At 47.9% G+C, this 14766-nt stretch overlaps 1 protein-coding gene across 1 annotated transcript in view; it reads left to right on the forward strand.

The window, feature by feature from the left end:
- The first annotated feature begins 4344 nt into the window (after positions 1-4344).
- Positions 4345-14766, forward strand: part of RGS10 (regulator of G protein signaling 10) — a 35900-nt gene continuing 25478 nt past the window's right edge. Inside the window, exon 1 of the mRNA XM_073240318.1 lies at positions 4345-4497. Within this exon, the coding sequence (XP_073096419.1) occupies positions 4449-4497 (49 nt within the window). The 5' untranslated portion in view covers positions 4345-4448. The remainder of the gene's footprint in view (positions 4498-14766) is intronic.

Here is a 14766-nt window from a genome sequence, read left to right on the forward strand (position 1 = left end):
CAAGAGGGGCATCTGGTAACTCTCTTGTACTTTCTGTTCAACTTTGCTGTGAACTCAAACTGCTTTAAAAAAGCAAAGTCTCCTTTATAAAAAGGATACTAAACCCATGAGACTAGATGAGATGGTCGGGGTGTCAGAGTACAAGAGAAGAAGTCCAAACACTAAGCACGTGGTGCACACCTGTAAGAGGAAGGAGAGGGGGTGGTAGGAACAGCAAACGTGGCAGAAGGAAAACCAGGAGAGGGTGATGTCTCAGAAGGTGACAGTAGAAAGTGGTTCAAGAGGGAGGAGGTATCTACAGGGTCAAATGCTGACAGAGGGTCAGGTTAACTCAGAGACAGAACTGATCTTTAGATTCCTAGGTGGACGTCATTGTGACCTTGCCAGGGCAGTTTACTGGGGTTGTGGGCATGGAAGTCATACCTGAGCGGGTTTAGGAGGGCGGGAGGAGAGGAACTGGGGACAGCGAGTGCAGACAATTTATTTGAAGCATGTTGTTGCAAACTGCTGTGAAATAGGGCAATAGAGGAGTTTTGTGTTTGCTTGGAGATTGGTGAAAAACAAGTATGACTGCAGGTGATATAATTAATTGCCTGTTTAGCAAGAATCCCAACCAGAATCTTAGATGTATATAAAAGTCTTCCTTTTGAGGTGTGTCTTCAGGGATGCAGCATGGCACAAGATAGAGTGTGCTGTGCCAGGAAGACCACCTGCTACAACTCAGGACACTAAGCATCGCATCCAAGCTAAAGCTGTCTGGGCCTCAGTTTCCTGATCTGTAAATAATGTGCTTATCTCTAAGGATCCCTCCAGCTGTGCTACACCATGGATGTGTGACTTGAAATGCAAGGGAGATCAAAGATGGGAAAGGCAGTTGGTGTCGCTTGTTCCTTCCATGGGAAATCAGGAGTTTAAAGAAAGCAAAACAACTATTGTAAAAATGTGGTAGATTAAAACATTGGTAGATTAAATCCAGTAGGGATTTTGACCAGTTTTCAACTACTGATTTTTCTTGGTGATTTAAGAGCATATACACTGTTGAAATTTTGCAAAACAGGAAAATATAATAATAAAAATGAAAATCACCCATTATCCCACCATCTAGAGATAAACACTAGTAACATGGTATAGTTTCCTGAAAGCTTTCTATACATAAACCTACTGTATTTCCTCCCTTCCCCCACTGAAAATTTTCTCTACATTTGTATCCTGATTTTTTCAGTGAAAGCTTCATCATAAGCATGTTCCTACATCACCCAATATTCTTCATGCAGTTCTTACAACTATTAAATATTCCATACAGTTATATATTCCAGTAGCTATATATTGTCACTTGTCATCCCATTAATGTGCATTTATAGCTACTATGAACAGCACTGATAAAACAGTGTTATGTTCAGCTTTACAAATAAATCTTTGTGTCTCTTACTCATTCTTTGGCATGAATCACCAGTTGTAGAATTATTAACTGGTCCAATGGGTAGAAACATTTTGAAGGCTCTTAAACATGTTGCCAAAAATGTCTTTTAGCATATCTGCCTCTCTTACCCTTCCAGAAGGTTGTAACAATTTACCTTCCACCCTTCACTGTGTATATCAGTTGTGTTACACTGTAACTAACCCTGTCAACTTCCTGTAATTTCTTTTAAAAGTGCCACTTTTCACTGTGTACAGGCTAGTTTTTTTTTTTTAAAGCAACATTGTAAGGGGAGGAAGAGTAATTTAGATTCCAAAAAATTTTTGCATGCCTACATGTGCTGGGCACCATGCCAGGTGCTTTCTTGTTTATTGCTAGTGAACACCACACCCTTAGAGTGTAGGTGGCATCCTTTCCTTTCCAATCTCATGAGGCTGTGTTTAAGGACACCCAGCTGTGTGCTGTGTGGCCAGGATTGGTACCCAGGTTTCTTGACTCCAAGTTGGACACTTAATTATTTACTTATTTTATTACATACCTCACCTTTCTCAAATGGCCTAAAATGCTCTTTATAAGAAACTAAAATGTATCTTACATATTTAATTATAAAAGATTCTATAATATATTTACAGCTTACTATTTTTTTTTAAGTTGCTGAGTAGAATAAAAAATAATGAACTCTGAAGACAATGATCACTCTGAAATTCTGCTTTACCAGAAGACAGCCAGGCTCAGCTCCTTGTTGGTCCAAATAAAAGTCGTTCAACCAAAAGTGACAGCAGCAGGGGCAGGAAGGAGCCAGACTGCTTGTCCTCTTCTTGCCCAGATGGGTCACCACTATTTGTAAAAGGCTTGAGATGAACTACAGAAACAGCAAGTGGGTGGATGTTATTTGGATGGCAGTCCCCTTCGGCCCTTATGCAAACCACAGGCAGAACTCTCTCTCTCTCTCTCCTTTTATATTTGGTCTTTTAAACAGTGCACATTGAAAACTGGCTTTTGAATCTTTAGACACTTAAAACAGATACTTAAAGCAATTTCATGAGGAAGTCTTTTAATGTTCCAAAACAAAAAAAAAAATTAAACTCTGCATATTAAACCATAAACATGGATCTTTATATAATTTTGTGTTCACTATCTGATATACTAATAGGACAGTAAAAGCAATTTGAAGCTGCTCTATTTTTCCCTTAATTCCAGTAAGGCCTGGCTGCCTTCTTAGCTTAGGAGGGACTCATAAGCATGACCTTGGCCACACCAGGCTTTTTCAGGACACTGTGAGGGTGTACCTGACAACTGGCATACCATTCAGCCATGCCTAACATCACCCATTGTGCAGGTCTCCTTATTTCCTGTGCTAGAATTATCTGTAATTTGGTGTTGGGGGTTTTCTGGAGAATTGCTGCACAAATTCCCTTGTCGTTGTTATGAGAAGGTGGGGACCTCATTTGGATCCAGGACTCCACCAGAATTAAAAGGCCCTATTCTTACACAGGGTGAAACTGACACCTATAGCTGAAGTGGCGCTGGAGTCCGTGACGACCGAGTGGGAGCTGGGGGTCGAGGGGGCGGGGACCCCAACCCCTGAGCAGGCCAGCAGGAGATGCTTTTAAAACAGCTCTCTGGCTGGGTTCGAGTCCCCCTAGACACCGTGGTGTCCTCCAGTTGCAGCTGAAAACCTCGTAACCTTTGCGAGCCGGACAAACCTCTCCCGGCAGCTCCCTGGCAGGGAGCGGGGTGCTGAGAAGTACTTTGAGGAAAACGACTTTGAGAGGGGAGGGGAAGAGAGAGAAGTGAGCAGCAGCCCCAGAAGGCCGGAGTGCGGGGTGGGTAGAGGGGGGGAGGAAAAATTAGCGGAATGGGTAGCTCAAAATAGAAGATATAAAAGAAAGTGCCAGCTAGTGAAAATACTGCAAAGGGATGGGTGGAGGGAGCCGACGACTAGGGAACGGTTTAGAAAAATAGCAATTAGTACAGCTAAAAATAAAGACCAATTTAGAGACAAAGCCAGATACACAAGGAGAAAAATAAGAGTCGCCAGAGACAATTCCTCGCAAACCAAATGTTCAAGAAAATGGGGCTAATGACACCCCATCTTGGGCTGTTTGGCAGAAGAAATGAGATAATAGATTAGAGGAGCGCGCGCGGCGCCGAGCAGGTGACCGGCGGCGGGAGAGAGGAAGTCAGAACCGAGCGCAGTGTGGACTTGAGGGGTTCTCTGCGAGGAGCAAAAGCGCCCTGGGGGGGCTCCCTCACGAGTCCCCAGGGATCGAGAAACGTCCCGACCAGCCGGTGTGCGGGGACTCGAGGGGTTCCTCCAGAATCCCCCCAGGCCCGCCCGGAGCCTCAGGCCACGGGGACAAGGCGCCTGGTCTCGGCGCGCGCCGCCTGGTCCGGGAGGGGGCGCCCGGCGCGGCTCGCTCAGCCCGCCGGCCCCGCGGCCCCGGCCCCGGCGCTGCCCCCCGGCTGGCGCGGCGGCGGGAAGGCCCGGCACCCACGGAGCGGCGGGGAGGGTAGGCCCGCGCCAGAGGGGGGGGCTGAGCCCCGGGGCCAAGGAGGTACAGGCCCCGGGCCCCTCCGGGGTTGGCAGAACCGCGAGGGCTCGGCTCCCCGGCCTGTGAGCCGGGAGGGACCCCCGCCGGCCGCCCCGCTAAAGCGCGCGGAGCCACGGAACCCGGTGCGCCCGCGGCTCTCGGGGCTGCGCGGCGAGGGCGGGAGACTGGAAGGGGCGCTGGGGTCGCAGGCCGGGCGGTCTGCCAGGCGGGCCCCGGGGGCTCCCTCCGCCAAGCGCGTCTCCTCCCGGCCGCGGGGCCGCGCCTGCCCGGCGGGGCGTCCCGGGTCGGGCGGCCGGGCGCACTGAGCGCGCCACGCGGCGCCGGGGGGAGGAGGGCGCTGGGGCGGGGGCCGGGCGCGCCGGGGCGGTGCTGAGCCGGCTCCTCCTCCTCCGCGGCCACCGCCTCCTCCTCGCCTTCCTCGGGCTCGGCCGCCGCGCGCCCGGCTGCTCCTCCTTCCCTCCCGGGCGCCCGCGGCGATGTTTAACCGAGCCGTGAGCCGGCTGAGCCGGAAGCGGCCGCCGTCAGGTAAGCCGCTCCTGGGGCCCGCGGGCTGGGGATCGGGCGGCCGCGAGGGGTCGCGAGGAGCCGCTCCGTCGGCGCTGCCCGCCGCGGGCATCCTCCCTCCCTCCCGGGCTCGCGCGCGACTTGGCGGAGCCGCCCCGACGGAGCCCCCTCCGAGCGCGCCAGCTCTCCCGGCCCCGTCTCCGTCCCCGTCTCCGTCCCTGCGGTCCCCGCCGCGGCGGGGGCGCGGAGCTCCGAGAGGCAAGCCCAGGGAGGAAGTGGTTGGAAGGGGGAACAACGGCAGTCTTCTTTTTAGTGATGGTCTGGAAGTAAAAGGAGATCCAAAATATCCCCAAACTTTGTAGTTACTACGGGCTCAGGATTCCGAAAGCAGAACGTCGCGCGGGTTCCCCGTCCGCAGTACTTTGCCTCTGCTACGGGCGTTGGTGCAAGTGATGCTCGCGCGGCGCCCGGACAAGGCACCTCCGGACCCCGGCATCCGACTGTCCGCCGGGCCTGGGCTTGGGTTCTGCGCTGCGGAGCCGAACTGTGGAGCCGCGAAGCAGGGCGGGTGGAGCAGACACATCTATGCTCGCTGCAGGCAAGCGCTGACATTACAAAGGACTCGGCTTGGCCGTCACTCTGGACCAGCCTGAGTCACACTTTGGAGCAATTTGATAGGACAGAGAACCCACAGAGAAGATAAAAGCTGTGCCCTGGATTCCGACCATTTGACCCTTTTTGTTAATGATAGCTATGCCCCTTTGACCGCCTAATGTGACCCTGATCTGTGTTCTTTGATACTGTCACCGCCACTTTCTAGAGGAGGAACTGAAGCCAGGAGCTGTTAGGTAACTTGCCCCAAGTCACATTAGGAGGTGATGGAGAATCTTTCAAACGGGTTTGCCTGACTTTGGAGTTCAGGGGCTTTTCTGCTGCCTCCCATTCCAAAAAGCACTTCTGCATTTCCAAGTTTGTACATGGTGGTCCGTGACCTTTTCTCATCTAATGTAATATTTTATGAGGGATTTGGTGGTTAAGAGGATGAACTGGAACGACACTGGCAGGGGCGGGAATCCCACCTCCACCACAAGGCTAGTGTGTCTCTGCAGACAAAGGTCTGGAATCTCTGTGTCTCTGCAGACAAGGGTCTGCAAAATGGGAATGTAAGAGCTGTGTCTCTTTGAGAACTTAATTGGAGTGGGTTTCCCATCCATCAGATGATACACATCATTGCATTTAATATTTAGGACAAACCTAATAAAGTAGGATTTCAACCCTAATGAGGTAAGACTTCATAGGGTTATTGTAAAGAGTTTATTACTAGTGTTAGGGGTCATGTACACTTTGCTGTATTGCCTGTGGGACAAAGGATTCCCTCGTGGTGGTTCATTTTAGGCACTCCTTGTTGTTGGGGACCCACAGGCCTATGAAGCAGTGGTCAGAGCCTGGACTCTGCAGTTAGACCCCTGCTTCCCACCTTCCCACCCTGACTCTATTGACCTTGGGCAAGTTACTTGACCTGTCCAATTCCTAAGTTACTGGGAAATTTGAGAGCTGGTTGCTAAATCATAGATATCTTGAAATTGGCTATCCATAGATATTTATACCACAGAAATCAACAAAACTCAACAAATGCTAAAAATTGAGCTTTTTTTTTCCTCCTAGGAGAGCTGGTTTACCAACACACCTATGCATCCGTTTTCCCATCTGTAAAGTGGGTTTCATAGAATTATGGGATTAAATACATAAAACATATGAAGTCCCTAGTATAATGCCAGGCATATAATAAATGAATAATAATGGCTAGCTGTCATCTTTTCCTCCTTTTTTCATTATAAATAGCTATGAACATCTCTGCATGGGTCATTCATTACTTTGGATCATTGCGGGGGCTGAAGTCTTCTAAATAAAACAACTTTATGGGACAACGCATGGTGTTGGGGAGTTGGGATGTTGTGGCATGGGGCAGGTTGTACCCCAGAAAAACTGGGGCAATTTTAGTGGACTGTGGCTCTCTCAGGGCAGCAAATGTTAAGCCTGATGAAGAGTGGTTAGGTCACTGATAGAAAGCTCAATAGCTAAATACCATGGATTGGTATTGGGTGACTGGCCTCCCAGAGCCCAAATTCCTTAGGATTTTTAGGTTTAAAGTCTGCCCCCAGTGGGAAAGGACAAATAAGCCCCTGTCAGTTTAGTCATCACCAGCAGCTGGAAAAGAGCCGAGTGAAAAGGAAAATATGGGCCCAGAGGCCGAGGTACTGGGAAGCCAGCCAAGTGATCCCTGGAAACCTGTACTGAGGTTTTGTTTTGTATCGCTTTTGTTTTTTGGTAATCTGAATTATTTTTCATAAAATGACTCTCCAAATTGTATAAGCTCCTCCCCTGTAGGACTCCTGATTTTGGACCTGGCTTCAGTCCTGTGCCCCAGCACCTTCTACCTTAGACCTTTCCTGTTTTTCAGCAAAATCTTGGAGATCATGTCTTTAAACTGCGGTGTTGGAGTTCTTAACCCCTGATTCCATGGTTTGAAGCGGGAATCCCTTATTCTCTTTTCTGAGATTTCTCAAAGTGTGTTCATGAACCACGTAGAGGTGAGGAGGGACTTGATAAAATGCGACTTTCTGGCCACACCGAGACTCTCCTCTTCGGTTTTGGGGACCCGAGAGGAAGGGAGAGTAGGCTGTGTCTTCAGTAAGCACCCTGGTTGGTTCTTATGCTGCTGGGGGTGAGGACCCCTTGAAGGGCTCTGTCCACCACCTTTGCAGTGATGAAAACACCATTGCTACTCACCTGAAAAACACTGGCAGGCCACAGCCTTCCACCTGCTGGGACCAGGCCGAGGGGTGACCAGTCAGGGGAATCCCCCAAGTGCCAGCAGGCCTGGGCCCTGCCCCTGGCCTGTTGTACATTATCCCATTAAACCCTTGGGACCAGTTTCAGATTTATGGCTGGGCTTAAGTTTTTATTTAAAGATGACAGTTGACATAGCAATTTAAAGTCTTTGTTTTAACAACCCAGCAGCAGGACGGTCTTGGCCGCTGGGGAAACTTTCCCTGCAGAACATCACTGGCCTGGGCCTGCTGGGTTCAGGGAGAGCTGAGCAGGGACAGAGAGGCCAGGCGGGGCTGAGGGGTGTTGTTTTATACAAATGTGGTCAGTCCACAAGCCAGCTGAGTCCATGGTGCCAGCATTGAAGGTCACCAAGAGCAGCCACAGACTGGGGGTGTGACATCCTAATGGCAGTTTATTTGCCTTGACTGACTTTGTATTTCAACTGGTATCTCCTTTCCTCATTGTTGGAAATTTTGGAAAACCAGGCAGGTGCCTGGCTGGGCCATCTCCTAGGGCTTCCGGGTTGAACTGAGTCACTTCCCTCCCTGGGGTTGAATAATCCCCTCGGCCCCCTGATGCTGGGCTCTGGGAACTTGATGTTTAAGTTGTACTAAATTTACTCTCACCAGTTTCTTCTGCTTCCCCCAGATAGCTCTTCACTGCAGCAGCCTGGGGGTGGCAGTGGGGGTAGTGGGGGCCCAGGCAGGCGACAGCAGCAGCTCCTCGATAAGAGCTGTCAGAGGCCAGCCTCTGGAGTGAAACAGTCCCTTGCAGACTTCCTAGGACAAATTTCCCTTCCAAACAAGTTCGCATCTCTCGAGGGCCCTGCCAAATGCCTGTGGGTCAGCGTTGCTGCCCCCATTGCGAGGGGCTCAGCAGCCCTGACTCTGGCCTGACTTCTCTCCTGGTCCCACCTCCCCAGCTCCCCATTCTGCTCTCCGGGGCAGGATGTTCTCGCCTTTGTGCTTTGCTCCTTGACGGTGTCCTCTGCCGTTCGTCTTCTCCCAGCGCTGGGTCTCCCTGCTGCAGCAGGCCCGCTGCCCCAGGCCTCCAGCCTCCCTCCCTGTCTGTCTAAATGTAGCCTGTCCATTTCGTCTCTCCCGGGACAGCTGCAGAGGCCACCAAGGGGCAGGGACTCATCTGGAGTGCCCATTGCGGAAGGGACAGACCAGAGAGCTCAAATCTCTGACCCACGTCCAGAGCTGCATGACCTCAGCCAGCGCCCATTCAGTCCTCTCGTTAGAGCGCATGTAGGGACTGGCTAGCTGGCGGCTTTTCTCTTCCCTGCCTCCCTGCCTTGCTTCCTTCCCTCTTCCTTTTCTCTTTCCTTCCTGTCTCCAGTCAGAACATTAAAGACAACACCGTCATCAACTATCTGGATCATTCCGTGAATGAAAGGACATTTTAACCCCAGTAGCAGGAAAGATATAATCGCATGTCAAGAACTGTCCTTATACAAAGAATCTTCTAGAGGGTGTTGCCTCCAGGGCCAGGTACTGGGTAGCAGAGATGACAGAAAGGCCTGCTCCATGGTGCTCCCTTTTTAATCTCTAGAATTTTGCACCATATAAGTAAATACAATTACTGACTTAAAAAAAAAAACCCGAGGTTGCCCTTAGTGTATCAACACAGCTTGCTTGGTAAGTATTTACTTATCCTTATTCTCATTTCTTCATGGCCCAGTGAAGGAGACGCCATGCCAGCCTGGGGCACTGTGGGCAGACAGCCATCTGGGAACTCCCGGTCTCATCTTCTCAATTAATTTTAAGTTCCATGAGAGAAAGGGCCCCACCTTTCATTGCTTGCATCCCTCACTGCCCTTCCCTTTCCAGCTCTGCAGTCAGACAACTAGGGCTGAATCCCAGCTGGGTGGCTAGCCTCTTGGTGCCTCAGTTTCCCCATCTGTAAAATGGGCCAGCAATGGCCCGGCCTCCAAGGCTGTTGTGAAGGAGGTGGGAGTAGGTGCTAGCTGTTTCTATAACCGTCGTCCTCCCTGCCCTGCCTCCACTCCAGCAGGAACATTTATCAACAGAAATCTACATGTGAGTGCAGACGCTGTTCCTGAGGAGACACAGCTTTTATGCTCAAGAAATGCCCCATCTCCCTCACTGACCCTGGAGGGACACAGTCACTGATTTGCCTGGAGGCAGGTGCTGGGGGAGACAAGACCAGTTGTCTGCCTGATGTCAGGTCCCAGGGGAAGCACAGGGGCTGCCTGGAAGTGAAGAAAAGAATGGTGGGGTCTTCATTTCCCTCCCCAGGGTAGGATTCCTGGGTAATTTTATTTTTTCTGGGCCTTTGCCTAGAAAGTGAGGATTCTAGGGAGGCTGCAAACAACAGTCCAGCGTTCTTATTTCCTTCTCTCTGGTGGAAACTGTAAACCAGTGGCCATCTGTTGTTCAGTCCAGTCAAAAGAGGATGTTGAGGCTTGTTTTTCCTTCAGACCCACGGGTGCTCGGGAGCCCTGTAGCCCCTGCCTGTCTTACATAGTAGCTCTGAGAAGGCAGTGGCTTTTCTGTCTGTTGTGTTGAACTTCCCAGGTGGACCCATCGCATGGACCGTAAGGCATGGCCTCCACCTGCTTCGGCAGATGTGCTCAGCTCACCCTTTGCCCAGGTGGTGGTCCAGAGGGGCGGGGTCTGGGGGAGTGTGGGGTGCAGATCTAGGCACACCGGGGAGGTGCTGCCTGAGCATTTGATTTTCTTTGAGGTCTCAGACCTCATGTGAAAAACGCCACGATGCCGTTTCTGAGCCGAGTCAACCCTCTGCAGTGCATTTGGCTGCTCTCATCTTTGATGGTTACTATGATGATGATTATTTTATTTTTAAGTTTTTTCATTTTTATACTATTTTCTGCTAATTGCAGTTCACACAAGCCTCCCCACCAAGGGAATTGCATGTCTGAAGGGCAGTTATTCCCAGAAGCTAGATACTAGAGCCTATAAACACTTAAGTAATGTTTAGATAGTGTTCTTCCATGACCCAGTTTCTTTGGAGCCTTACATAGATCACCATTTGTAACAAACTGCTTCTCTGCTTCTAAGTTGGGATGACTCTTCTTTTAATGTAGTATGTTTGATGTGGTATAGATACTATAAGGTTTTTAATTAGTTTTGTGGGATGTGCACTTTCCTCAAGTATTTTCAAGCAGTGTGCACATGTGCATTTTGTACCAAACTACTTTAGAATTTAGGGTTAACATTTCTGCCTTTGCCTGAGCTTGATGCTTAGGTTGTTTCCTTAATGTGCTGTCAATTTGGGAGGTACTTAGGACAGACCCTTTGAGGCTATATGTTGACTCTGCAGTTGAGGAAGCTGGATATTGAGATTTTACTACAATATTATTGATTTGGGGAAATTGTCTCTGAAGGATCATTACCCAGACCTTCCTGCAGACTAATGGCAGGGACCTATGCTATAAGCATTCAGTTCTGATGAGCGTTACAGATGCCTTTTGAGTATGGATTCCCAAGGAATTAATGTCTGGAGGTCTCTGATAGATATGACATCACAGCATCTATAAATAATGCATTACGCAATGTGCTGCAGGCAACCGGCGTCAACCATCTGCACTGCACTATGATGCCTGTCTTTGAAATAATGGCTTTTATTGAAGTCAGAAACCACATAGAACAGCAAAAACATAAATGGAGATCACATGTACATTGTGTTTGCATGCTAGATGATTCTGGTCCAGGGTTATATGGGTTTTCATCTGGGTGGAATTGGTTTCTTTCTCAGTTTCTTAGTGTTTTCACACATTATTCTCTTCGAGGCGTCGTGTTCTAGCCTCTGAGTGTGCAGATCAGCAGGTATCAAAAACAAACATGGCAGTTGAGCCTGTGCTAGGAGCCTGTGCTCAGGAGCAGCACTGCCTGTGTTTGGACCATGATTCCCCGTTTCCTAGCTGGAGGGCCCTTGCAAGTCACTGCACCTCAGTTTTCTCATCTGTGAAGTGGGGATAATATTAGCAATATCGGAGGGTCATTGTGAGAAGTGGGTGACTTACCCATGGAAAATGCTTTGGACAGTACCCAACACACTGTAAAGCATCCATGAGTGTTAACTTATTATTAGTTAATGACAGATTAATCTGCAGATAAATTTATTGAAAAATAAGTGTTGTACCTGCAGCAGTCTGAAGACCTAAACTGCTGTAAAGAGGCCAGAAGGCAAAAATGGAAACAGCAGAATTAAAACAAGCAAATATTATCACCAAACCTCCTTACTAGCTGAAGTGGTCTTAAAGCTGCTAGGAAAATCTTAAATTTTTTCCACCTGTGCATTCCAAAACTACTTTCTTGTAATCCATCTAAAATAAAATAGAAACTTTGATCAATGAAAAAGGAAAGAAAAAGTATCAGACCTTTGTAACTTCAAGTGCCAGGAGTTGGAAGGCTGGGGACTCTCGGTTTTGCTTTATTCTTCAGTTCAGAAGTAAACCTGCTTTCTATGGAGAAAGGTTCTTTCTTTCTCCTAAACATTATTGGACTGATTATAACATTTGAAGTGAACTCACCTTAGGAATCCTTGCTTACATGCATTGGAAAATAGGGTGAGTCTCCTGAGTAGGGGACCCCGAGTAACAGCAATGCCCCAATTTAAGGGGTGATCTCTAGGGCAGTGCCAGTGGAGTGGACCTTGGCTTGGTCTTACTGGAGGCTGGGAATAATGACTTGAAACAGAGAGACCCCATTAAGTGAATGGGGTTTGCAAACGCAGTTCTATCCAGATATATATCTGGATATATATCAATCCATCTATATTGATACCAATCAAGAAGATTTAAAAAAATGCACAGCCAAAAGCCTTAATAAAAATTGAAATACAACCAGGAGGACTTGGAACAATATTTCTTCAAAACAATATTTCTAGGAAAATGAAAATATATGACAGACAGCATGGGTAGAAGATTCCTATAGGAAAAACTTTGGGCGCAGAAGGTGGGTAAAAAGGCAAGAAGGTTTTTCTCTTTATCCAAGGCCCCAAAGCCAGAAACCAATAATGGTAGCTGTGGAAAGGAGCTGTATCTCGGTGATTACTGGGCCAGCCCTCAAAATTCTGTGCCCTTCAGTGACAGGGCCAGCGGGACATATATTTCATTCCTTTTGATGGTTGGGAGATGGTGGCCCAGGAGAAAATCTAAAGGAAGGGCCACTCATTTACAAATTGCTGTGTCCCAGGAGCCCTGTGGTTCTGTGGACATGGTCCTGGTGGGGGCAGTTGCCCTTAAACTCAAGTCCTAATACTGATTCCATCCAGCAGTTCCTTAGCTGGGGTACCTTGGTAGGTCATTTTACCCTCTGGACCTTTATTTCCAGTCTATGAAATAAGGAGACTGGATCAGATTAAGGGCTTTTGAATTGTAAAATTTTTGTTCAAGGGAAAGCTGGCATAGAAACGTAATGTGAAAAATGATTAGAGTATGAAATAAAGGGTGGGCAGAGGTAGCAATTGTCTAATGGTGAGGCCAACTCTTATCTCTCAGTTAACCAGAAGATCTGGTTAACCAGAGCACTCTTTTGGTTAAATGGGAAGCCACCACATGTATTTATTTGCAAGGCAGCATGGTGGTGAAAACCCAAATGTGGTTTGGTTTATTACTGAAAAGAACGTCAAGAGTTTTGGAATCCTTTCAGCCCAAGGTGGAAAACTTATGGGCAAAGTAGTTGTTCTGCAATGGCAAGAGAAATCTGCGGCTGCCTAAGATTGTTCCTGGAACAGTGAACTTGTGTCTCTACATTTATTTACTTAACAGAAGATCTGCTGGGGAAATGGAGTAAACTGTCAAACTGTATTCTCTGGGTAAAGAACAGAAGAGTAAATTAGTGAAATGCTTGGCAGAATGAACCCTGTTGCAGAAATTTCTTATAGTAATGATCTTTTAATTTGATTTTTACTTTGTTGGGAAGAAACTTAGTGTTCAGAAGCTTGCTGTTCTAACATTTGCAAAGAGAGCAGGGAACTAATTTAATATCTGCGAACTGAAGGTTCACTTTAGACAAGGGTCAGGTCCATTTGTAATGTATCTGAGTGAGTTCGCTTCTCCATTAAAGGAATGGATGTGTCCCAAACAATTCTCTTAGTTGCTCGTCACCACTCCGAATTGAAACACAGCCCCCCACTGGGCTTCTGGCTTCCGTTTTATTTAGCCCAAGTCAGCCAGTGAGTGTCTAAAATCCAGGTAGTTTTCCCAGATGCTGGCAGATGAGTCTCAGCTGCTTTGAGAAATTAACATGTTTGTTGACCCCCAGCGGAACACGAGAGATCATGGAAGCTGAGTTACTATTAAGCCCAGTGTATTCTGCTACACCTTTCCTCCAAAAAAGGTTTTAAATAGCCCCCTTGCTATTTACAGCAATTAATATTTATAATACTGGTTTTCATTTGTCTTTTTAAAGTGATTTGTGTTGCTGATTTCTTAATTAAAAGTTTTTTTTCTCCTAGATTCAAACTTAGTTTGTGGAAATATGTCTCCACTTCGAAAAAAAGGCAATAGAGAAAAAAATAGTTCGTTGACAGAACATTGTTTTAAGGAAGGGGAGGGAGGAGCTAACATTTGCTGAGAGTCCAGTGTGAGAGGCTGGGTGCTGGATGCGTTTCCTCTTTTAATCCTGCAGATAACCTGAGAGGGAGAACTGTTTTCATCTTCTGCACAGAATTTTGCCAATGGTCACCCAATTTGAATCAGCCAAACGGGGTTTGGAACCAGAGCCATCTGATGTAACAGCCCAGACTTTTTCCTTGACTCTAGGAAAGGGTCAAATTCTGTAGAATGAGACATGCCAATTATGCTGTCACTTCCTCCTTCAGAGAGAAGCCAAAAGGCATTAGATGGAGGTTCCCTGTCCCCTGTCCTTTGGTTGAGAGGTTTTTTAGGTGTCTTGAGTGAGCACAGTGTATGTGCAGATACAGAGTCATTCATTTGTTCAGTCTAAACAGGTAGTAAGGGTGTGATGCTGAGCCATACTGGAGTTGGAGGCAAAAAAAAGAAGGAAAATTCGGTATCAATCCCAGCTTTTTAAAAAGTTTTGATATTTTATTCATTGTGGATTTTTTGCATTAATTTTGGTTTTTCAAAATACTGCATGAAAGTATCACTTATCTTGATGCCTGAGTTTTTGGGCAACCCCCTTAAATTGTGCACCTGTGGCCCAGTGCCTCCCTTTGCACCCTAGGCCTGGCTCTGGTACGTACTTCTATGTATCAGACAATGAGCTACATGCTGCTGTAAGAGAGGATATACAGAAGCTTTCAGACTAGTGAGTGTCAGTAAAGCAAATAGTCACAGCACAGCATGCTAATTATATGACTGCGCAGAATGTAATGGGGAAGGCCACTGTCAAGGTCCAGGTCCCTGGGAGGACGGCTTGAGTGAGACTGGAGGGCTGCCTGCAAGTTGGACATGTGGGTGGGTGGGGAAGGATGTATGGGGACTGCCGGGAAGTACTGAGGCTC

Source organism: Manis javanica, chromosome 7 (assembly GCF_040802235.1).
Source record: "Manis javanica isolate MJ-LG chromosome 7, MJ_LKY, whole genome shotgun sequence".
In the NCBI taxonomy this organism is placed as follows: Eukaryota; Metazoa; Chordata; class Mammalia; order Pholidota; family Manidae; genus Manis; species Manis javanica.